We start from the raw sequence: 25222 nt of genomic DNA, 5'->3' as shown, positions 1-25222 counted from the left end.
TAAGAGGGAGCCATCTTGGCAACTAGTGCAGGTGACATCCAAAAAATTTTCTTTACACATTAGCTTATGCATTTGCACCATTTATATATATGAGTACTAATGTTATTTTATAATTGATCGATTAGTGTCCAAGACAAGAAGGAGGGTTCGAATGTGGCTACTTTGTTATGAGATTCATAAAAGAGATAATTTTTGATCCTACAATTATTGCTTCAAAGGTATTACAAATTTAATGAATTGTACATAGTTTTAGGCTTCCAAATGTTATGCATTTTAATGTTATTTTCTTATTTGATTTCAGTTTGGTGATAAAAAAACATATTCTCAAGTAGAATTCGATGAAATTAGAGGAGAATGGGCTACTTTTGTGCTACAACTAATCATGAATCATGTTGATGCATCATGATTACCATGCATGGTGAGTCCTTTAGCTACTACATGAATTTTTATTCATTTATGATAACATCGATCCATGTTTATTTTCTTCAATACAAATCTATAAAACTCATTAAACTATGTAATGCAGGTATACACTTTTGGGATGGTGGAATGGAGAATAAAAAGAAAGAAGAAGGCAACAAGATTTTGGGTTTTTAAATGCAACTCTTATGTCATACGTTGTAGGACATAAATGTTACTTTAATTAGTACTGAGAAATTTAGATTTTTAGATGGGACTTTTATGTCATTTTATAGTTAGACGGTTTTATGCTTATGAAATGGAGGTATACATGAATCTTGGGATCTTTAACATTTGTAAATCATGTTTTGGTATGTGTTCACTCTTCTTTTTTTAGTTTTGATGGGTTTAATATGTTGGATGTACTATCTTTTTGTGAACATTTGATATACAAATATTATTAGATGATCAATGTATTATGAGTTATTCCAGAAACATTACAGAAAAATGAGTTAAATATAATATGATTGTTATATTTATGGACAAAATATAAACAGGTTAATCTTACTTATTAATTCATAAGCATTACAAAAATCTATAACTAAAAACAATCATATCTTCCATAATAATTTACAATGATGTGACACCATTACTCAAAGGTGATGCATTTAATATGACATCATAACTCAAAGATGATGCATTTAATGCGACACCCTATCATCACTAGAAATATATGGTGTCACTTCCGAATGGGTCACCATTTATCTACTTTGGTGTCACTTCCAAATACGTCACCAATTGGTACCCTCTATGGTGTCAGTGGAGAAGGTGACGCTATGTTGTAGTGACACCCTATGTTTATGGTGACTCGTTATAAATGACACCATATATCTTTTTCCTTGTAGTGTTTACTAAAATTTTTCTTTCTTACCCGCAAACTTTCCATTATACAAAGCCACTGGGACCTTGGTAAAAATGGCACATATGAGATCAATGTATAAAGGCAACTGGCCCAGGGCAAAAATTGTTGCTGGCAGGCAGGTGACTGCATATATTGGAACTGCCACAGATCTTAATTGATCATTCAGAATGAAGAAGTGGCCTGTGCAGAAAGAGACCAATACAGCTGCTATGGAGATCAGCAGAGACGATATACCCAACAGAAGCTTCTTAGGCAAGCTCATCTTGAATTCACTCACTTGGTATCTAGATGAGAGAATTAATAGAAACATTATCAAGGCGGTGACTGAGAAGCAAAGAGAAACTAGTGATGAAATTGAAAACACTTGAAATGCTAGGTCATTTTCAAGAACAGGTTTCCCTTTTTCGGTGCTTCCTGGAACAGTGGCTGATGCTGTAAAGGCAACTGTTGCAATAAGTGCTGCTACAACCGAGCATGAATCTGAGGTCTTTAGTAGCCATTCTCCACCTTCTTTTATGAGTTGTTTATGCGTTTCTGTGAAGATCTCCATTGCAGTCTTGCCTTTGTTGTTGTACAACATCAATGAGTTTGGTCCCACGCAACTCTTCACATACTGCAAGCGTGAAATAAAATACACAATTTTAAAGATGTTTATCAATAATCTACTTGCCAGGATCTCTTTCATTGTGTATCTTGGTAGAAAATAAAATAAAATTAAAGCCTCACACTTCATTTGTATTGCGCAAGACAATTGGAGACACAAGCATGATGAAAAGTAAATTAACCCTAGGGAATAAGAAACAAAAATAAAAAATAAAAATGAAAACCATATAGAAAAAATAGTGCCATCTCATACCTCGTACCACTTGATTTCCCATTGCATTTGCAATGCAGTACCAGGAATAGTCCAAGGATTCAGAGATTGATTGTAATTTGCAGCCAGGTGCAAGGCACTGTTTCCATCACTATCCACCGCGTGAAATACAGTTTCATTGATTTTTTTCCGTTTCAAGAGATCAAATAAACGGGGTTGTCTATTCTCCGCTGCCAACAGCACTATGTTCTTCTTCTTTGAGTTCTTGTCATAAATGGCAGTTGGAAAACGGTTGAGGATGAGCTCCACCATTTCTATGATACCGTTGCTTGCTGCAGTTAGTATTGGCGTCTCAGGTCTGTCCATCTCTGCCAGTACCACAACACACAATTCCTAAGCTAATAGAGAAAAGGGTCTAGCGTGAGCCATGAGCAAAGCCAAAATAAAACCATTTTGTCTAGATTATCAGTTTCCTCTTTGTTTGTGACAATTTGACACAATGTTGCATAAGTTGGAAAAATTATGTTAAGCTCATGCAGGATAGTTGTCTATGATGCTGCTACTCATCATGTATACAACTGACGAGTCACATCTACTACAAAAGCTAGAGACTCCTGAAGAATTTGAAGACTAACTATGGAGGAACATAGACTCAATTCATTCTATGATACTCTTATTACAATGAAAGAAAGCATAAATAAATAGCCTACAGATATGAGACAATTCCGGACTGGTATACTATCACCGGACGGAATTTCCCTTACATGGAAAGAGAATAAACTCTTACATGGAAAGTGAATAAACTATTACATGGAAAGAGAATAAACTCTTACATGGAAAGTGAATAAACTATTACATGGAAAGAGAATAAACTCTTACATGGAAAGTGAATAAACTACCTTGCTAGAATTACTCCTAAATCAATTATAATAAAGCAGTATATTTCACTAATTTAGGGAAGTAAACAGAGGATGCTAAATATGGGGAGGAACGCACAGGATGGAAGGCGACGTGGGCTTGATTTCCAACACTCCCCCTCAAGCCGCGTTGTAGATGTTGATCATTCCAGTTTTCCTGTCAGATCTTCGAAGTTAACTCGAGCAAGAGCTTTTGTGAGAATGTCAGCCGTTTGACAGTTTGTCGGAGTGTAGCTGACTTTGAAAACTCCTTCTTCAATCTTTTCCTTGATAAAGTGTCGATCTATCTCCACGTGTTTAGTTCGATCATGATGAACCGGATTCTTAGCGATACTGATGGCAGCTTGATTGTCGCAGTATAACATCATGGGATGCTTCAATGGAACCCGTAATTCTTCTAACAGCCTGTTCAACCAGATTCCCTCGCAGATACCTTGTGCCATAGCACGAAATTCTGCCTCAGCACTGCTACGAGCTACCACTGACTGTTTCTTCTTCGCCATGTAACCAAGTTCCCCCAAACAAATGAACAATAGCCTGAAGTTGATCTCCGATCAGTCACTGAACCTGCCCAATCTGCATCTGAAAAAATCTCAATCTCTTTCTTTGTTGTTCTTTGAAAGAAGAGACCCTTTCCTGGTGTCATCTTGAGGTACCTCAATATTCTGATCACAGCAGTCATGTGTTTTTCGGTTGGATTATTCATGAATTGACTTACCACACTAACGGAGAAGCCGATGTCTGGCCTTGTATGAGAAAGATAGATGAGTTTCCCCACAAGACGTTGATATCTTCCTTTATCAACTGGCGTACTTCCATCACTTTCTTCCAGTTTGACAGTTGTATCCATAGGTGTTTCTGCCGGCTTGCATCCTAGCATTCCTGTTTCATTCAATAAGTCCAGAACGTATTTGCGTTGTGAGACTGCTATACCTTTCTTTGACCTAGCAATCTCCATTCCGAGAAAGTACTTGAGGTTTCCAAGATCCTTGATCTCAAATTCCTTTGTCAGTAATTTTTTAAGTAAGTCAATTTTCTCTTCATGATCACCTGTCAAAATTATGTCGTCCACATATACAATGATAATTGCCAGCTTCCCTTCTGGGAAGTGTTTCACAAATAATGTGTGATCAGATTGACATTGAACGAATCCGTACCCTTTCACTACCTTAGTGAACCGTTCAAACCAGGCCCTGGGAGATTGTTTGAGACCATACAAGGATTTTCGGAGTCTGCAAACCTTGTTGAAGTTTGATGTCGTCTCAAGTCCAGCAGGAATGTCCATGTAAACTTCTTCCTCTAAGTCACCATTGAGGAAGGCATTCTTCACATCAAGTTGGTGAAGTGACCAATCGAGATTAACTGCCAAGGATAAAAGTACACGAACAGTATTGAGCTTGGCAACTGGAGCAAAAGTTTCTTGATAGTCAATGCCATAGGATTGGGTGAATCCTTTGGCAACCAACCGAGCCTTATACCTGTCCACATTACCATCTGCCTTGTACTTTACTGTGAAAATCCACTTACACCCAACTGGTTTCTTACCTCTTGGGAGGTCAGTAATTTCCCACGTACCATTCTTTTCCAGCGCCCGAACTTCCTCATCGACTGCCGCCTTCCACTTAGGATACTTGAAAGCTTCCTGAATATTCCGAGGAACTTGTATCTCTGTGATGCTAGAAGTGAATGCACGAAACGTAGGTGATAGCTTATCATAAGAAATAAAATTTCCAATGGATGCTGAGTGCATGATCGAATTCCTTTCCTCCAAGCTATGGGCATATTAAGAATATCATTTTCTAACTCGGAATCAACAGTACCATCAGGAGCGTTGTTACCTGGAAGTTTGCTTGGATTAGGACCCGGTTCAGCCTCATGGGTTGTTGAGAAAGTGCTCCTTCCTCCGTTTCCTCTTGGATGTGCTCCTTATCCCACAAGTCAACAATGGACTCGGGCTGATTAAATGACTCTGGAGGAATGTGATTTTCAGTGATGATGGGTGGCTCACTGAATGACTCAAGATCCCAAAATTGATATTCCTGAGTTGAATTCTCCCCCTGAATATCGTTTTTGGGATAGTAAGGCTGGGTTTCAAAAATGTGACATCCATTGAATTGTAGAATTTCTTGTGACCGGAGAGTAACACTTATACCCTTTTTGATTTGAAGAATACCCAAGAAAGATGCACTTGAGTGACCTAGGATCAAGTTTACTTCGATGTTGTTGATTGATATGAACAAAAACAGAGCACCCGAAAATTTTGGTGGGACGGTGGAGATGAGACGAGTAGTCGGAAAGGATTTTAGGAGTGTTTGACAAGGTGTTTGGAATTTTAGTACCCTAGACGGCATCCTATTGATGAGGTAGGCTGCCGTAAGGACAGCTTGCCCCCAGAATAATTTTGGAACATTCATGGAGAACATTAGTGATCTAGCCACCTCTAACAAATGCCTATTTTTCCTTTCAGCGATTCCGTTTTGTTGTGGGTATCAACACATGAACTTAAGTGAACTATCCCTTCTTGTGCTAGAAATTCTCCTAGAATGGAGTTGAAATAATCCCTAGCATTATCAGACTTTAGAATTTGTATTTTGACTGGAATTGGGTCTGAATCATATTTTTAAAATTTTTGAAAATTTGACTCGTTTCAGATTTTTCTTTCATGAGGAATACCCAAGTTAATCTAGTGTGATCATCTATGAATGAGACAAACCACCTAGTACCAGTTACATCTTTTATTCTTGACGGACCCCAGATATCGCTATGAATCATTGAGAATGGACTAGACTCTTTATAGGTTGAATGGGAAAATGAGACCGGACTTGCTTTGATAATTGACAGATTTCGCACTCAAAGGATTTTGGATTTTTATGAAATAATGAAGGAAATAAATGCTTGAGATACATAACATTTGGATGACCTAAGCGATAGTGCCACAACATAATTGCACTATCGTTATTTTGACATGAAACCGAAAAAGAATTACTACCAACTGCCATTTGAGGTTGTTCTTGTGGATCATGGAGCTCCTTAAGGATGTAGAGTCCAGAGCATTCCTCAGCATTGCCAATCGTCTTCCCCGAATCCAAATCCTGAAATTCACAGTGAGTGGAGGAAAAATTAGTAATACACCTCTTTTCCTTAGTGAGTTTACTAATTGACAATAGATTACAGTCCAAGTTAGGAACAAGGAGAACAGAGTTGAGAGTAAGATCCCTTGATAGCACAACTGAACCTGTTCCGGCAACCTTTGATAGTGAACCATCTGCTATTCGGACTGTTAAATTATTTGGACATGAGCTATATGTATCAAAAATTGTCGCATCTCCCGTCATATGATCAGATGCTCCTGAGTCCACGATCCAAGGTTTTTTACGTTTCTTACCAACAGTAAAGGCACTCAAAAAATTACCTTTGTGAGCCAAGGTTCCGGAACCAATGAGCTGGTTGGAAGATGAGCCAGTTTGTGACTGTACTGACAAAAGAGGAGACAGTAGTTTCTGAAGCATCTCCATTTGCTCCTTATTAAAAGGGCTAGCTTCAGGTTGTGGCGATTGTTCATCGGTAGCCACATGATTGCCTCGTCCTTCTTTCTCAAGTGGTTGACGTGGCTTCCAATCTACTGGCTTTCCATGAATCTTCCAGCAAGTTTCTCTTGAGTGTCCCGGCTTTCTGCAATGATCACACCAAGGTCTACCTCCTTTAATTTTTTGACGGTTGTCAAAAGGAGCGAATTGAGTCTTAAGAGCCGAGCTTTCTGCCATATTCAGTTGTTGATGGGATCCCATCATGAGATTTTTCCGACTTTCTTCACGACGCACTTCAGAGAATGCCTCTCTGAGGCTAGGTAGAGGTTTTACTCCCATGATTCTTCCTCTGATTTCATCAAGATTTTTGTTCAAACCTAACAAAAATTTAAACACACGTTTCCCTTCGACAATCTTTTTATACAACAAACCATCTGTAACACAATTCCAGTTATGAACCTCAAACGTATCAAGTTGACGCCATAGACGAGTAAGAGTATTGAAATATTCAGTTACCGTAAGGTTTCCTTGACGCAAATCGTGGAGGATGCCTTCAATCTGGATGATTTCAGATGTGTTTTCCTTGTCTGAGAAAGTTTCTTTTGCAATGTCCCAGATTTCTTTGGCAGTATCAAATGACAGAAAATTTTACCAATGTCAGGGGTCATAGAGTTGACTAGCCAGGACATGACCATATTATTTTCTGCTATCCACTTCTTGTAGGTTGATGCTGTGGTTTCTGGTGCCGCCGAAGCTCCGGTGATGTAGTCATCTTTCTCCTTTCCCCGTATAAACATTAATATGGATTGAGACCATTGCAAATAATTTTGCCCATTCAGTTTATGGGCTGTGATTGGCAGATGAGAGGTTTCCATTTGATGAGAGGATGAAGACGATGAGATGATGATATCAGAAGTAGAGGATGATGAGTTGGTAGCCATTCCAAAGGCTGGACCGTATTTAGGCATAACCTAGAAGAATAGAATTGAGTAAAAAAAAACTGACTAAAGATGAAGACGATGAGACAGGATTAAACCTGCTCTGATACCATGAAGAATTTGAAGACTAACTATGGAGGAACATAGACTCAATTCATTCTATGATACTCTTATTACAATGAAAGAAAGCATAAATAAATAGCCTACAGATATGAGACAATTTCGGACTGGTATACTATCACCGGACGGAATTTCCCTTACATGGAAAGAGAATAAACTCTTACATGGAAAGTGAATAAACTATTACATGGAAAGAGAATAAACTCTTACATGGAAAGTGAATAAACTACCTTGCTAGAATTACTCCTAAATCAATTATAATAAAGGCAGTATATTTCACTAATTTAGGGAAGTAAACAGAGGATGCTAAATATGGGGAGGAACGCACAGGATGGAAGGCGACGTGGGCTTGATTTCCAACAACTCCACCCTACAACCTCCATATATCAGTGCATTATACAAATAGGAAAAGCTATTGGAGTAAAATAATAATAATAACAATAATGATACCCTATCATTTCTTTGAACTTTTTTATGTCATTTTGAAGGTACCCAGACTTAATACTACCATTTCAAGGACAGAGATGCCTGGTTCTTTAGTTTCTTCTGGTGGAAATTCACGGATAAGGTCCATATCAAAAGTTTCTTGATTGGATTTTCCGAACCTTCCAGCAGCATCATTCCCGAATTTCCAGCACTGTTAAGCATTTTTTTGACCATCTGAAGAGACCATACGTGCTTCATCTCTGCCAGTACCACAACACACAATTCCTAAGCTAATAGAGAAAAGGGTCTAGCGTGAGGCATGAGCAAAGCCAAAATAAAACCATTTTGTGTCTAGATTATCAGTTTCCTCTTTATCTGTGACAATTTGACACAGATGTTGCATAAGTTGGAAAAAATTATGTTAAGCTCATGCAGGATAGTTGTCTATGATGCTACTACTCATCATGTATACAACTGACGAGTTCAAATCTACTACAAAAGCTAGAGACCCCACCCTACAACCCTCCATATATCAGTGCATTATACAATAGGAAAAGCTATTTGAAGTAAAATAATAATAATAACAATAATGATAGCCCTATCATTTGTTTGAACTTTTTTATGTCATTTTGAAGTACCCAGACTTAATACTACCATTTCTAGGAAAGAGATACCTGATTGTTTAGTTTCTTCTAGTGAAGGTTCATGGATAAGGTCCATATCAGAAGTTTCTTGATTGGATTTTCCGAACCTTCCAGCAGCATCATCCCCGGAATTTCCGGCAGTGTCAAGCATTTTTTTGACGATCTGAAGAGACCATACGTGCTTCTCTTTTATGTGCTTAATCGTCTGTATGTCTTTGTATCCTTTAGAACCACATAACAGAGAAACACATTTTAAATCTATATTGTTTTACATAATAGTAGAAGGGAAGATAGTGATAGCAAAGTGGTCCCATACCCAATACGATCATCGGCATTAGTTTACGTACAAGCTTCATCAGCTTGAAGCCTGCGCGATAATCGTCACCTATATATGTGTGTGTATATATATATATATGAAAATAAGTATAAGAAACTTCTCAATAGACAAACAAAACTCAAAATAAATTGTTTAAAAATAAATTGATCATCCTAGCTAATTCGCATGTTTATCAGGTTGAACTCCAAGCGGGGTTTTAGTTACTTTTTTATTTATTTATATATTTATTTAATATCATAAGCAATAAAATGCAAGCTTATGCATCACCACATTCCCAACCAAAGCTTATTTATGCTCATAAATAAAAGGACACGAGTTTTATTTAGGAAGTGTTATTGGAAACTGTTAAATAATTTTTTTTAAATTGTTCTATTATATTTTATAGAATAAAAATCTGTCCAAGAATCTAAATATTATTCATCCCTTTTTATATTTTTAAAACTAACTTTTATATATAGTGATTTAATTTTAATCAATTTTCATATTTATATAAATATTTTTTGAAATAACTCTGAAAAACAAGTGAAATAAATTTTATAAAAACACTCAATTTTCAGTTTTTAAAAAATAAAAGCTATTTTTTGTTTTTAAGAATTGCTATTATTTTTTGTTAGAAAACGATTTAATAAAAACAATAGCGAAACAAGGCCAAAGATTCCAAACATGGTAGGAGCTATACCAAGGGGGTGTGAGGAATTTAAGAAGCTATATGCATTGATTTTTATTTTTTATTTTTGTTTGGTTTCCACAAAACCAATCTCTCAAGTGCCCTAATGCAGTCTTTTTAATAACTTTCTGATTAGAATCTTTGAAATGCAGATATGTAATTCTTCATTAAGACCACCGTAAAAGTTGTTGTCCTTATCGTTACTATTATGATTACTGTTATATCATCAATGTTATAATCACTGCTGCTGCTATATCATTATATTATACTATTACTACGTCATTACACTACGACTACAACTACTGCTTATAATTTGACTACTTTACACTAGTATTACATTTATTATATTGCAACCTATATATAAATTAAAACTGTTCCTACATATGCTTTCACCTGGAGGCAGTTCTCTTGCGTTCCCCGCCAATCCCGTCTCTGCATCCCCCCGTTGACCAGAGTTTTTTGCATTTTCTCCATTAGCTCTAGAATTAGAAACCAGTTTGCCTGGTCACAGCATTCATATCATAAATAATTTAAAAGATTTGATTTATTTATTTAGTATTATATTTATTCATAATGGATCTGCCAAAAGCTAGCAGATGTGATTAGATATTAATAGCAGTTTCCTGATTAGATGTTATGACTGCAGTAAAGGTAGTTATAATTAAGAAGAAGAAGAAGCACAAGCTAGAAGAAGAAGATAGAAGATGTACCACTACAAGAATAAAAGGCACCATTACGAAGAAGAAGCACCACGCACAAAGTAGTATCAGTAGCCCATATACCTTATATATAGGCTAGATGATTGAATCATATGTCATTACTATGATGGAAACAATTGTGTAGGAGTTTCACTGCTTACCCCATCCAAAGATAACCAATAGAAAACTATATATGAGATTCAAGAAGTAGCAGCATGTTCCATAATTTGGTGGAAACCATCGATCTCTTCGAGATTCGGTATTCCTTGATTGTTGACCTATAAAAAGAAAATAAAAAAAGAAAAAAAGGAAAATCCAATTAAATATTTCTTAGAACAACAGAAGTATAAGTAAACTAATGGCTCAAAATTGGACAGCCTGCCCTCCGGCACTAGGTGGTTAGCATAGGGTGCATGGTTGGTGTATGATGTGCTGGGGTGACCGAACTCAGAAAACTAAAGTTGGCTAAATTTCTCAAAGGGAGTATAAATTTAGCTTGTGGCAAGCGTGCAGAAATGCTTATTGATAAGACATACTGCACCATTTTTAGTTTAACTAGGTGGCTGATCTAGGAAGGTCAAGAGAACCAAGGAAAAAGTCGACAAGCAATAGCGAATGAGGTTAGAGGAGTTGGAGTTGCTTAAATATTTTGCTGGCAGGTTTGAAATCAGCTGATGACCCCAAAACTTGACCCGGTATGTTTGATACTACGTACGGGACTGGGATGAGAGGAGTTGAAGTAGGGTTTAGATTTTTATTTAGGCTACGTTTGTTTCTTGGAAAGTAATAAGGAAGAAAAAAATATTAAAAAAAAATTATTTTCTTGATTTTGTTATGAAAAATAGAAAAAAAATTAAATATAATTAAAATTATTAAAAAATTATATTTTAAAATTATTAAATCTTTATATAGAAAAGTTAAATAAATGACAAAATTTTGAAGTAAACATCAAAATAATTTATTTACTTTAAACCTATTTTTAATTTTTTTATCATTTTTTCCTTTTATTTTTTCTCTATTTTCTTTTTCTTATATTTTCCTTCTAGCTTTCCGGAAATCAAACATAATATTAGTAATCACGGTAATGATAAACAAATAATTAATAAAAATAGTAATTGATTAATATCAGTAAAAGGTGAATATAGTTCATGAAATTTTTTTCTCTCAATTTTTAGGTAGCAAAATGATGATCAATTGTTATATGTAGCATGGGAGTGCATGGTCAACATGGGTACTTTAATTCCTCGCTGAATATTCATGCAACTACAGAGGAGCATCTGAAGAGAATATTTAGAAAACTTATTATGAAATTTGCCATATGCTTTTGTAAAAATAAATATAAAATTGTGTTGTGCAAGCCTACTACACATGCACCTGACAATAAGAATATCCAATACATACTGAAAAAGCTATGCGCCATGTATTTTTAGATGGATACTGGCACTTGAAAGTTGATATATACGTGTTGGGTTGTTGATCTGATCTGGAAGAATATTGGGATTTATCTTGTAAAAATAATAATATTATTAATAATGGGCGCGTGACAACAAGAATATATATCCAATATATACAGAGAACGCTATGTGTTTTGCATGTTGTTGGTGGAGGTTGATATATACCTGTTTGGTCATTGATCTGATGTGGAAGACTGACATCTGGCAGCTTTTTGACAGTTACACCTTGCAAAAGTAATAATATTAATGTGAACAAGTAGTGAATATAGTGTAATAGTTACAGGATAGGATTCAATCCATCACAGCAAGAACTTCCTTGAAAAGTAGTGCGCGCTAGGTACTGACTTGAAACAGATACTACATGCATGGGTCCCTAATAGATATGAAAATATAATTCATATGAATGCCTGTGCGCATGCACTAGGCCTGGGCCAAGGAAATCGTCTGCTTTATCTATGAAGGGGTACCTAAATGAGTAATGAGATTGGCAGAGTTCTACTTACAAGAATAAACAATATTTTCCAGTCGGCTGAAGTAAGTACAACTTCTGAATACTAAAGGCTTACGGGCCAGGAGATGGAGAGGGGTCAATCCTTTTTCGTCCTTAGTGAACATAAGCTCTTCATAGTTGTTCAATATCAATAATGCCAATTCTGTGAAGCACAACAACAAAGATTAATGTTGATAATTTAAATATCGAACGTGTTGAAATACATAGATATCTAAAAGCATGACATGACACACGGGCACTTGGGCGTGTGTATGCATGAATGCTATACTCCTATGAAGAGGCCTGAAATTTAAAATGCTTACTAAAGTGTTCTCCATTAATGGCAGTGTGGAGAATGGATTCACCACGCGCTCCTCTATAGTACTCCTGGATGCCTTTTGGAAGGCAGATTTGACAGAAGAAAGTGAAAGCGTCCACTTTGCCATAGAGAGCGGTCAAGAAGAGGGGTGTATGCCCATCATCATTGCGCTCGCCCACAAGATCTTTATTCACGTCAGTTATGCATTGGCACATGCGCTTATTTCCCAAGGTCGCAGCTAAATGGAGAGGAGTGTTGCCATGGTCGTTCTTAATTTTCAGAGCATCCTTGGCCTTGTCACCCAGCACTTGAACAAGATGTTCAAGTATTTCTTCACGGCCATCTGAGACGGCTAGGTGCAATGCCGTGTCCTTTGAAGTAGTGATCCTGACTGAGGCACATGGCGAGTGTTCCTTGATTATGTCTACAACCTCTTCCCATTGGTTTTCCATGACCACCTTAAAAAGTACTCTCTCATCGAACCACTGCATTTTTCCTCTCCTGATGATGAGTAACAAGTAAGAACCTCACCCACTCCTATCGATACCATAAAACAGATAGACGACATGTATATATATATATATATATATAAACCAGCCCCGCTAGCCCATCCCCCTCCACTGTTCTCTGGCTATGCTACTCCAAAAATGATACCTTGCTCAAGATTTTGGATAAGAATAAGTATAGACCCCACCATACAAAAATAAAAACATAGGAATCTTGAATTTCGTCATTGCTAAATAGATCATCTTAAAAATCTATCCTTGATTAAATATTAAATGTCATTCCATTAGCTCGCTCTGTTGCCTGCAATGCATCATGACTTCCACTTTTGTAGTTTTATTTTAGTTTGTCGTCGCGACTCACGTTGTTAGCTTTTATCTAATCGAAAAGAAAAGGTTCAGTCTTCCTGTACGACCTGAACAACCTACCGGCAAGCGCAAAAGGGAAAGAGAAAATAGAAAAGTGAAAGTCTGCTCTCTCTCTCTCTCTCTATATTAAAACAATCTAAAAAAAAGTTAAAAAAGGTAGGAAGTAAATAAATTTTTTATATGATAATTCCAACTCATTTCATTTATTTCAAAAATTAAATAATTAGAAATTACATAAAACTTTCTCTCTCCATATATATAATTAGAATTCTTTTTTTTCCTCAAAAGATAAAAAAATGTAAAAAAAATAAAATACAAAAAAATAGGAAGTGAATAATTTTTTATGTGATACTCCCAACTCATTTAATTTATTTCAACTATTTTATATAAAAATTAAGTAATAAAAAATTATATAAAATTTTCATCAATTTTAAATATATTTAATTTTTTTATATATTTTTCATAATCACTTTGCTCAAATCAAGGATAGCACTAAAACCGAAAACCTACTTTTTATATCCTAAAAAGTGTATGTGAGTAAATAAATTTATTTTTATACATCATGTTTTTATTTTAATATCATCTAGTTGATCAATGAAGATTTAATATTTATCGTGTACACTTTTCGACAGAAATTAAGAATCCAAACACCACCTTGTTCGCATGAAGCTTTTTAATATAAAAAAAAAAACATATAAATGCATTTCATTTTATGAAAAAACTATAATATATGTTACTGAAGTACATTAATGCTTCTTTGAAAAGAATAGCAATTTACAAATTTGATTCTTTAATTTTGCTAAAAATTCTACTTAGTGTAGGAGTTTTTTCTTTATTCTTATAGGCAAAATGTGATTGGCAAGATCAGAAAAAGTAACTTGTGAGTTGCAAGCTTATGCTTTATAATAATAATAAAATGAAAAAGAGCATGCTCATATCGGGGAACAATATGATTCCCAACCATGTTACCTTAGTTCTCCTCCTTTGAATGACAAAGACAACACGATGAAGAGCGGTGAAGTTGGCTTTGAATATGATCCTAATTGTCGTGGTCACGCAGAATATGAATCACAACCCCTGTTTTTTTCCCAAGGCTGCAAGCGGCATCTCTAACCATGGTTTCTTCCCCTAACCATGATTTAGGCTAGCTCACGTGTTTCAGATTTTGTACAAAAAGAAATAAAGAATAAGAAAATATATAAATAAAATTATGTGTATTACAATAATGTGGATACAATCCTCTAGGATTTTTTTTTTTTTTTTTTTTTTTATGGAAGAATAGTTTCCTCTTATTTGATCATTTTGATTACAATCCAGTGGATGACAGTGAGAATAAGAATATTCTTTTTATAGAAAAAAATTCAAGAGGGCCTAATGTAGCTTGTTCTCGATTGACTTTATTGATATTTGAGGAGATAAAAACATGCAAAGTAACACTATATCATATAAGAAAGAAAGTTTTTAACGCTATATAAGTATAAGTTCTTCTTAACTTTATAAACATATTTTAAAATCATGAAAACCCCTTTGGGTTAATAGCAAATAATATCTATACGAATAGGTATATATAGTTACAACGTGGCATCAAAGTTATAAAATATGGTCCTGTAAACTTCTTAACATAATTGGGTTGGGATAGATTATGTGTGACGAGGATCTCTATATTCATTTTTAAAATTTTTAGTTTCCTTTAGTAATTTAATTATTATTTATTTCAAACTCTCTTAGTATTCCTTCCATTGCTAATCTCCTTGTGTCTTGAGTTGAATAGGTTTCTATGGCTCCTAGGCATACTACTGCATCTCATCATATTCAAGCATCGAATGATAATGCACCCTTTAGAACTACTGGAAATGTAAATGCTCCACCTAGGAACATAGAAGAAGTAATGGCACATCCTCCTTTGCTTGAGGGAATGGCCCAAACTATGGATAACTTCGAGAGATTGCTTGAACTTAAGAGAAATTCAAGCTTAAGCGACTTAGGCTTAAGCCCAAGCTACTAGGGCCCAAACATAAGGTTAATCCTCTAATTCTAGTGGGTACACTTTTGAGCGGTTTAAGAAGTTGAGTCCTCCTCCTTTTAAAGGAGAGTCAAACCTAATAGTAGCATAGTCTTGAATTTTTGACCTAGAGAAGTACTTTGATCTTCTGGGTTGCTCTGAAACACTAAAAGTGATGTTTTCCACCTTTATGTTAGGAAGAGAGGTTAAGCATTGGTGGAGGATGGAGAAAAGGATTCTGGAGAGTCAAGAATCCTTAAATTAGGATAAATTTAAGGAAGTCTTCTACAAAAAGTACTTTCCTAGATAGTCAAAGTTCTTATTGATCCAAGAGCTACTCATTCTTTTATTTCTGCAACACTTGTTGATTTGTTAAGCTTATTGTAGACCCTCCATTTTGTCCTCCTAGTATTTGTTCGATACTTTATAGTAATTCCTTGGTGGCCCATTACTACTCGTGTAGCCTATATTTTCTAAGTTACCTTGGGGACTTTGGTTGAAGGATTTATCTAACCCCATTGTGACTCTTGGCAACCCTATTTAGACTTAGGCCTACTTAAGTACCCTAGGCCCATTTAGGTACACTTGGCCCATTAGGCAACAATTTATAGCCCACTTAGGCTCACTTGGGCCCTTTTTAGCACGCCTTAGCCCATTTAGGTTTACCTAGTCTTGCTTAAGTCACCTTTTAGGTAATTTTTGCATGCTTAAGTCACCTTTTAGGTAATTTTTGCATGTTTGCATGGCTGGTATGAATTGCATGTTTGTGTAGTTTGCATGGTTGCATGGCATTCTTGCATGGCTTACATGATACTGGATTGTATTTCTTTCTTGCATGCTATTTATTTTTTTTATTTTTTTATGATTTTTATTTTATAAATTTCTAAAATACCTTTTATTCATTTATTAAATCTAATTATTTTATGTTTATGTAGAACTTACCAAAGGGGTTTGCCATAGAAAAAAAAGAAAAAAGGGCAGCATCTATATGAATGGAATGAGAGCTTTGTTCAGAGGGGGAATCAGTCCGCGTGTATATGGACAAAAAAATGAGGGTTGTGTTCAGGTAAGGAAGAGATTATCATGCAATGATGGTAAGTGGCCAGCACGTATGGAAGATTTTGGATTCGGTAAGAAATGGATTGAATGAGAGACTTGGTTTAGGGAAGCGGACGAGAGAGGATGAGACAGGAGATTCTTTCTTATATCTCCACCTTGGCTGCAAAAGGACAGGGGTAGAAGAAAAGGAAACATGCAGTGTGTATATGGATAGAATGAAGGCTATGTTCAAGAAAAAAAAAAGAGTTATGATCGCGCTTGACTTGGTGAAGCGGATAGAGGGAAGATGAAGAGGGGTGAACAAGGACAGAGACGGAAAGGAAAAGGGAGGAACCATTGAGAAGCAAGAGGAACAACCGCACCCAGGAGAGATTTTTCCAGAGGCCGCACCGGTGAAGAAATGAGGATAGCACGCACTCCCATGGATGACAAGAACATGCTGCCACTTTGAAACCACACCGCCCTCTCATCCGTCATCACCACCCTCGTTCTCTTCTCTTTAACATGTCCCCTACAGCGCATGTTAGTACCCTTTATGCCGAACGATGACTGACGCTCTGTCCCCACCTGCCGACTCTGACCGTCGCTTCTATAGTCGACGCATGTCGCCGGAAGATTTGTCGTTGAACGATTCTCTGCCTTTCTTCACTTTCTGCTCTGTCAGGGGCCACAACTCATTCTCTACCAGTGGTTGCGCCGTGTGTCCCTCCAAGTTTGAGCCTCACGATCAGCTTCGACTGCTTTCGATCTGCTACCACGCATTCCATGCTCGATACATCGACGCGTGGCTGACATCCAATAAGACGTGTCCTCTATGTCGATCTCCGATATTCGCGACGGAAGCAGATTTATGAAGGCCATACTCACGTCAATGAACGCTGGCGATAGCTTCCGAATCGAGCTCGGTTCTGTGAGTTGATGTCGATCAGTGTCGGATTCCAGAGAGGCGAGACGGTCGTACTCTGTAGGCTCGTTTGGCTATGTCATCGATCATGGGTCCGAGGTTACCGTGGCCTCCACCCATCGACGAGGAGGCTCTGAGAGCAGTGCAGCAGAAAAAGGACAAAGATGACGCCCAAGCTCAGTCAAATCAACTTGCATCGGAGCCTCCAGGGCCTAGCACCGCGGCGGAGGTAGCTTCAAGATGAAGCTGGTTGAAGGATTATGAAGACAGGTTGTCTTCGACAGCGTTAATCTCCTCACATGCGCTATCGTTCCGGAGCTCCGACAGGTTTTTCACTGGAAGCATTCTCCGCAATGGAGCTGCTAGCGTCGACTGGGATTTGGAGGCGAATCGGGTTGGAGAAAAGATAAGCCAAATGTTTCGGTGGTGTTTGGGGATATAATGGTAATTTTGGGATAATTTGGTAAAAAGAATTAGCTCCAGTTGCATCCTGACCATCCACGTCAGAGACCTGGCTAGGTTCATTAGACCAGAGACGCCCAATAGCATGCCACTTTGGAGAAGAAAGCAGCCCGTACCTTTGAAGATTCTATAGGCCATTCGTGTTCTCCGGAAAGGTAAGTTGGAAATTTGTTTTAACTTAATTTTTATTCATTACATTATTTCAAAAGTTCGGTTTTATTTAGTTTTAGTTTCTAATTCTCTAGATTAAATTAAAATGGTTCAAAATTAGTTTAGTTTAGTTATTTATTTATTTATTTATTCCGATCATGTTTGTTTTTAGAACATTAGTTTCTTAGTTAAATTAATTCTATGTCATTATATTCTTATCATTTCAGTTCATTAAATAATCAATCCCATGTGATCAAATTCTTTCTTTTAGTTCTATCTTAATCTTAGTTTTAATTTATTCTTTTAGTTTAGATATTTTGTACAATTTTAATTTTAATTCCATGCTATTATTTGTGTTTTCATGTTGATAAGTTGAGTTTTTGATTGATCCCATATGGTTCCTAAGTTTTTTAATAATTTAGTTTCTTAATTGATTTCATGTCATTATATCCATGTTTTGGATGGTTAAGTTTATCTTTTGGTTTATCCTATTGGGTTCATTTGTCATGTGCTCTTGATTGAATATACTTTAGCTTATGTGCTTTTGGAATTCTAGTGAACAAATCTTGATCGATATCTTGGTATCTTGCTTGATCTAAAATTCTTCATGTTTTTACTTTGATGATTCTGTTTCAAATTTAATCTTCAAAGACCATTAGAAAATAATGAAGATTGACCTCCATTCACACCATTTCAGTTTGCTTGATTGCCAAAAATTTTACTTTGTGATTTTTGTTTTCGTTTGTTTTGTTTGGTATACTGTTTCTCATACGTTTTATTGTTCTCAAATTAATTTCTCTTATTTTAAAATATAACACTTTTCTCAAAAGATCCCTTTAAAAATCTATTTCAAAAACTCATTTAGAGTCCTTAGAATCAAAATATCATTTTCTTAAATAATATGCAACCATCTTTCAATCGGTTTGCATATTTCTCGGTTTTCAATGAAAATTTTGGTTTTCAATGAAAATTTTGGTTTTAAATAAAACATGAATCAAAGCTTGTGATCCCAAATAAATGGGACGGCTCTAAGCCAGATTTGTGTATATCAATTGGGGAATTGGTGAAATCCCTGCATAAGAAATTTTTTTCAAAACTCTTCCTTGCTACCATTTTTTTACTTAGCCACTGACCCTTTAGATTTAAAATTCGTTTTAGTAACATTAGAATGTTTTTAAAAATTTTCCAAAACTTGAATGACTTTCCTCACTTCTTGAACTTGAATTTAAAGTTTCGTTTGAGTTAGAAAGCCATTCTGAAATAGAAAATATAAATGAGTCTTTAGGGGGGCTCCGTTTTCACCCAGTTCTGGACGCTTGAGATATTTTTGCAAAAATAAAATACCAGACAACCTTTTAAATTTGATTCAATATTTTCCTCCAATTTTAGGCTTCTTGAAATTGATATTAGATACATAAAATATTAAAAAATATGCCTTTTTAAGGGATACATGATTTTTCGAAGTCGTACCTACTGTACATGCTAGATTTTGTACATCTGATTAGCTTAAGTGTTTTAAAAATATTTTTGAGTACTATCTGACCCTAAATTTATTTTTTTCCGTGATATAGAACCTTGAAAAATGTATGTGATTTTTTGTACTATTTTATGGGATGTATTATTATTTAAAAAATATATATTTTGCATGCTAATATTTTTTTACCTAACCTGGACCTTCTGGAACTTTTGGGCATCTTTGCTGCAATTTGACATTTGAATGAGTGTTTGGATTTTTGGTATCTTGTTCTAGATGTGTAGGAGTTTTTCCCAGCAATTTTTTTGTGATTAAATTCCACTCCAAGACATTTTTTTAGAAATTATTTTTGTGATACTCCCTTTACTATATGCATGCTAATGACTCAGTACTTGCTTGAATTGTATTATTTTTGGAGTCATTTGATTTATCTTAACTCGATTTTGGCTTTGGCAATGTATATTAGACATAATAAAGATGTTATATGATATATACTTGTCCTAACCACTCTAGCATTTTTTGAGGAATCTTATAAATTATTCATGTTATCTTGGTACACTCTCTATCACTTACTTTTCGAAATTTTATGAACATGCATGTTATTGTGAATTTCATTTATACTTGATGTGATCCTTAGGTGCTTAGATGTATGCTTGATTCGCTATGATTAAATACAGGTTGTGTGCTATATTTCTATACTAATCCTAATGTTTTATGATAGCGCTTGAGAAGTAGTTTAAGTACGCATCCTAACTCTTCTTTATTGTGATTTGATCTTGTTTAACATGTTATTTTTTGAAATCACCTTAGTCTACCTAGATACCCTCAATCAATCAATTAATTGCCACATTTCCCTCAACTTAGTCGGTAGAGACTTTTAATGGGCTTAGAGGGGTGCTACCTTTTAGAGGTACTTTTCCAATAGGTAACCTGATCCTTGGACCTAGACTCCGGTTTTTTCAAAGACACACTTTTCCAAAAACTATGGAGTCACTTTTTTTAGGGTTTTCTTTCTTATTTTATTTTCCCTTTAAAAAATAAAATAAAATAAGTGGCGACTCCGACTTTTACAAAATTAATTTTTTACAAATAAAAAATGAGTTTCGCAGATCGAGTGGTGGCGCATGTGAAAAATGCAAATCTCCATCTGCAATGAATGGAGAACATTACAACAACACCATCAATCAAAGACAACAAAAATTCGAGTAAAAATTTCTCACCCCTGTAATCTGGAATGGAAGAATGATATGTGTGGGAACTGCAAGCGTTATGAGGTTTCAAAGAAGAATTCTTTCCTCTTGTACGTCTTGCTTGTTTTCTGGGTTAGTGGAAAGTCACTCTCAATTTCATCGGACTTGAGGAAACTGCTTACCTCATTAGGGTGGAACTCTTCTTCACTAGAGGCAATATCAATCATGTCTACATGGTTTGTTGTTTGAGAGGGTGGAAAATCATCCAAAATCTCAAGAGAAACTTGGTAGTGGGTATGGTCAATGGTTGGATTAGTAGCACATGGATATTCAATCTCAGAAGCGGTCATGTCAAGTACAAGCACATGGACATGTGAATCGCCTTCACATCTGAATAGGAAGAAATACCCATATTCTATAGAATAATGGTCATCAAATTGCTACCACCCACTGCTAAGCAAAACCTCACCATGGTGTTTCAACAATTCCATAAGCGATACTGCACCAGTAGGAAAGTGGAAGAATACAAAATTTAAGAGACTACCTCCATGTTCTCTCAGAAAGATATTAGGAATTCCTTGTGGAAATTCATCAATAGGTCTTATGGTGTCACTAATGAATATTACAAAGAAAAAAAAAGGGGTTAAAAAAGATGAATACGTACCAGGCATCCATGTGAAAAGAAGGAAGGGTGTATAACCCTGAAAAACTGTGGCTTCTTGGTGGAGGTCATGTGCTTCTAAAACCTGCAGCAAAAAGAAAAGTGGTTGAAGATGAAATTGGGTCAAATGTGATTTAATTCATGTATGTGGCTCGAGGCAAAATGCAAGTGATGGGTCCACTATAGGAATGGAAATTTCACGGGTCAATCGGGTCACCCGTCCCTCCCCGTCCCTATTGGGACGGGTATGGGATAAATTAATAGGGTATGGGATAGTTTTGTGAAACCCGAATCGAGTTCGGGGCGGGTATGGGTTTGTAGTTACCTGCCCCGCCCCAAAATTATAATTACCAACAGACTTTGGGTTTGAATCTGATCTGATCTAGTGGGTAAGAAGAGAAATGGGGTTTGGGGAAAATGAAGAGTCAGTTGCTCAACCTACGTCCTCTACGCCGACTCTTTCCTTTACTACAACCACTACCAGTACCAAGGCTTCGCCATTGTCGTCGGCGCCATCCTCGAAATTGAGAGAGGGACTGGTGTTGGTTCTGTTCTCTCGTCGTTGGTCCTACTGCTTATCTCAATACACTAGCGCTTAACAACGTTGTTTCCTTAAGAGTAGAGATTGGGTTCAGGGTTTTCTTCTTATTGAATGGAAGAGTCTAGAAGAGTCAAGTAGAGCTGCTGGATTTGGGGTTCAGTGGAGGCGATATGGCCCGTCTGATGGACCTACCCCCTTGGAACTGCTGATGTTCTGACGTGGAGATAAGGGACTGGCCGGTTGACGTGGCGGCATCACCATCTAACTGGTATTGTTGGCGAATGGCCTTTCTACCTCATTTTCTTTTCTTTTTTTTTGTTTTTTTTATTTTAATCATGTCATCTCTCCTTTTCACAGTTACCACATACCCATCCATCACTTCACTTTAATCCCGAACCAATTATACTGAAATGCCTAAATTACCCTTAAAAAACCAGAACCTCATTGAATGCCGAAATAGACCTCTTGAGCCGACCCCTCCCCGCCTCGAGAGGTACGGGGATGGGATCCCATCAACCCGCCCCGCCCCGAGTATGGGACGGGGATGGGAAATAGATTTATATAATTGGGACGGGAATGGGGTAGGGGTGGCCAGGCCTAAACCCGCCTCGTTGCCAGTCCTACTCTACTGTCCCTGCAGATATGCACTAATCATTGCACTTCCATCCTCCATTCACATTCTCTTCCAAAATATTGTTTGCTTTTCTGCTTGGCTTAAATTAATTTTTTTGATAGTTTCTATAGACTTTTATCCAACTTAGAAAAAAAAAAAATCATTTTCTGGTTTTTTTGGTCCAAATTCATATGAGAGAGTGAGGGTGCCAAGGAAGAATGGAAAGGGGAGGGAAGTAGGTGGGGAGATATTTACTATGCGTGGGATCAAAATGTCCCACTGATTCCAATTCAATTTCATAGTAAAAGATGAGAGCACACTTTCTATTTTGATTTTAAAGAAATATCTTATTTTTTAAGGTTTTTAACATTTATTTAAAACTTATGTTGCAATTAGAAGTTAAGCATTTTTTTAATTTAGTTTTCTTCATTTTTTTTTAACGAATGTGCCTCTCTGGTTGTTTTTTATTTTTTCCTTTTTCATTTATTATGTATCAATCTTTCCGATATAAGTCATTCTTAAATTATTAAATACCAACACTACTTTTTTTTTTATTTGGTTTTTAATTAAAGATTAAAAGGGAAAATCTAATATTACAGAAAAATTTTATATCTCCTTTCTATTGCCAAACAATATGTATACTTGTTGCTTATTTTTTATTAAAAAAAAAAAAAAGGAAAAAATTTAAAAAGAGCATACAAAAATAAATAACTTTAAAAATATGCTTTAGGGCTTAAATCTTGGCCATGTTTATCTTTACTTGAATCCTTTGATTAACTTTCTAATATTTCATTGGGTTAGCTATGATTACTACTCAAAAAGTACTATTTGATAGCTTGTAATTAACTCTTTTAAACACTTTTGAGTAGTAGTTATCACATTTTAACCCAATTAACATATTAAGGACCCTTGCAATCAATTCTAATCAAATTGTGTTAAGTTTTGGTGTTTTGATAGCTTTTTGATCACCAAAGCAATTCGAGATTGAGGGGGAGATTCTTTGGAATCCATGGCAAAAGATGTCCGGACAGGGCGTCCGGACACACCATTGGAGAGCGGCGGAACGTGGGCTGTAGTAAAGCTTGCTCATTGTAGTCAATGATCCGGACAACATATCCGGATAGGATATGCTATTATCCGGAGTGTGATGTTCACGAGTGCCGGATAGCATGGCGGCGCATGTCCTCTTGGGGAATCCGGATGGAGTTGATCCAAATAGCCTTGCACGCTCTGCGGTCCCCCTTGCGCAACATAGCTCATTCCAGCCGGGGAGGAATTCTATCCGGCTAACTTTCCACCTTCTCCGGATATTTCACATCCGGAATTCCGTGCGCCAACATTTTACATCCGGATATCTCATAGCCGGATGGGAGAGGAGGACGTTTCAACTTCCCCGAACAGGCATGTCCGGATCTTTTGATAGCGCTCACCCAGAGAGATCTGTGGCCGACATTTCAGATTACCCGGATTTTGCACAGTGCCACGGTGTTCTCCTGAAGCTTCCCAATATTTGCCACCGACTAAGATTTTTTTCTCTCAAGATATTTTATGTAAATTTCTATTTTCTCCTTGTAATTTGTTAAAGATATTATTGGGATATTTCTTAGAAAATATCTTCTCTATATATATCTTTGAACCAATGTAAAGAAAATAGATCCATCATATATCATATATCATATATAGAATCGACGAACAGAGCACTTGCTCTGTTCTTCCTTCATATTTTTGTTTTCTCGTTAGTTTTCTTTCTAGCCAATCAACCTCTGAGGATTTTTCCTCAGAGGATGAGAGGCTAGGCTCTTTGTCTCTTGGAGTGAAGAAGCCAGGTAAGTTTCCTCATGCATAAATTGGAAGTTTTGTTGTTTTAGTTTTTAATGAAGAGAAAGTGTGACCCGTTAATGGTTTTTATCTTTTTAGTTAACTTAAAACGCCTTTAACTCACCTGGGCCAGCACTTGATAAAGCAAGTGATCTCCATCCATTGAGATGCACTTGTTTATCTCTTGCGAGCCTTTGGGAGGTGGTTTAGAGGTAAGATTTTCTAGAATTGCCAACACTTGGTAAGCTTTTGGACTCTAAGGAGACATCCATTAGTTATCTCTTGCGAGCTTTTGACGGATAATCCAAGGTTAAGGATCACCTTGAATGGCAAATGCTAGGTGAGAGGCACGAGCCATTGCAAGGTGCATCAGTGAGAGGGATTTAGTGTTTGAACCCATTAATGGGAAGCATCTGTACCGCACCGGTTAGAGAATTAACTATATGTTAATTCTCTAATGCGAGGAAAAGAAACAAGTGACCGGAACTCCCTTTTTGTACAAGGAATTTGAGCTTAGTGATCTGAAACTCCAAGAAACACTTTTCTTTGTAAGTAAAATCAGTTACTATTTTTTGTTAGCTTAAAAACCAACCTTTTCAAACATCTTTATGTTTTCTTTTAAAGCTAACCTTGAAATGAAAAGGCACCAATTCAGCTTTGAATTAATATCAATTGTGAAGTGAAAACCCATCCCAGTGAATGACCCTAGAGCCACTATGCTATGCTAGCTAAGGCTATCTTAGTACATGGTGTAATAGGTTATAAATTTTGTTGATTACTCCCTGAGGACCACAATCAAGGGAC

The 25222-nt window shown here is 36.4% G+C and overlaps 2 protein-coding genes and 1 pseudogene across 2 annotated transcripts; 1 reads left to right on the top strand and 2 right to left on the bottom strand.

Moving 5' to 3' along the window:
* Positions 1–1310: 1310 nt before the first annotated feature.
* On the bottom strand, positions 1311–2500 carry LOC117924605. Its single transcript, XM_034843278.1, has 2 exons — positions 2185–2500; positions 1311–1934 (listed from the first exon to the last, which is right to left on the bottom strand). Exons 1-2 carry the CDS (start codon positions 2197–2199, stop codon positions 1311–1313), a joined length of 639 nt encoding a protein of 212 aa, XP_034699169.1. The 5' UTR covers positions 2200–2500.
* A 3355-nt stretch (positions 2501–5855) lies between these two features.
* On the bottom strand, positions 5856–13197 carry LOC117924604. Its single transcript, XM_034843277.1, has 8 exons — positions 12677–13197; positions 12367–12516; positions 12029–12088; positions 10571–10687; positions 10105–10212; positions 9024–9092; positions 8738–8929; positions 5856–6144 (listed from the first exon to the last, which is right to left on the bottom strand). The coding sequence occupies exons 1-8, from the start codon at positions 13161–13163 to the stop codon at positions 6110–6112; spliced, it is 1218 nt and encodes a 405-aa protein (XP_034699168.1). The 5' UTR covers positions 13164–13197; the 3' UTR covers positions 5856–6109.
* A 3953-nt stretch (positions 13198–17150) lies between these two features.
* Positions 17151–17951, top strand: LOC117924729 (annotated as a pseudogene).
* Positions 17952–25222: the final 7271 nt, after the last annotated feature.

The sequence above is a fragment of the Vitis riparia genome, chromosome 11 (assembly GCF_004353265.1).
Source record: "Vitis riparia cultivar Riparia Gloire de Montpellier isolate 1030 chromosome 11, EGFV_Vit.rip_1.0, whole genome shotgun sequence".
Classification (NCBI taxonomy): Eukaryota; Viridiplantae; Streptophyta; class Magnoliopsida; order Vitales; family Vitaceae; genus Vitis; species Vitis riparia.
Note: the sequence above shows the minus strand (reverse complement) of the source record. Positions and strands in the feature narration are given on the sequence as shown.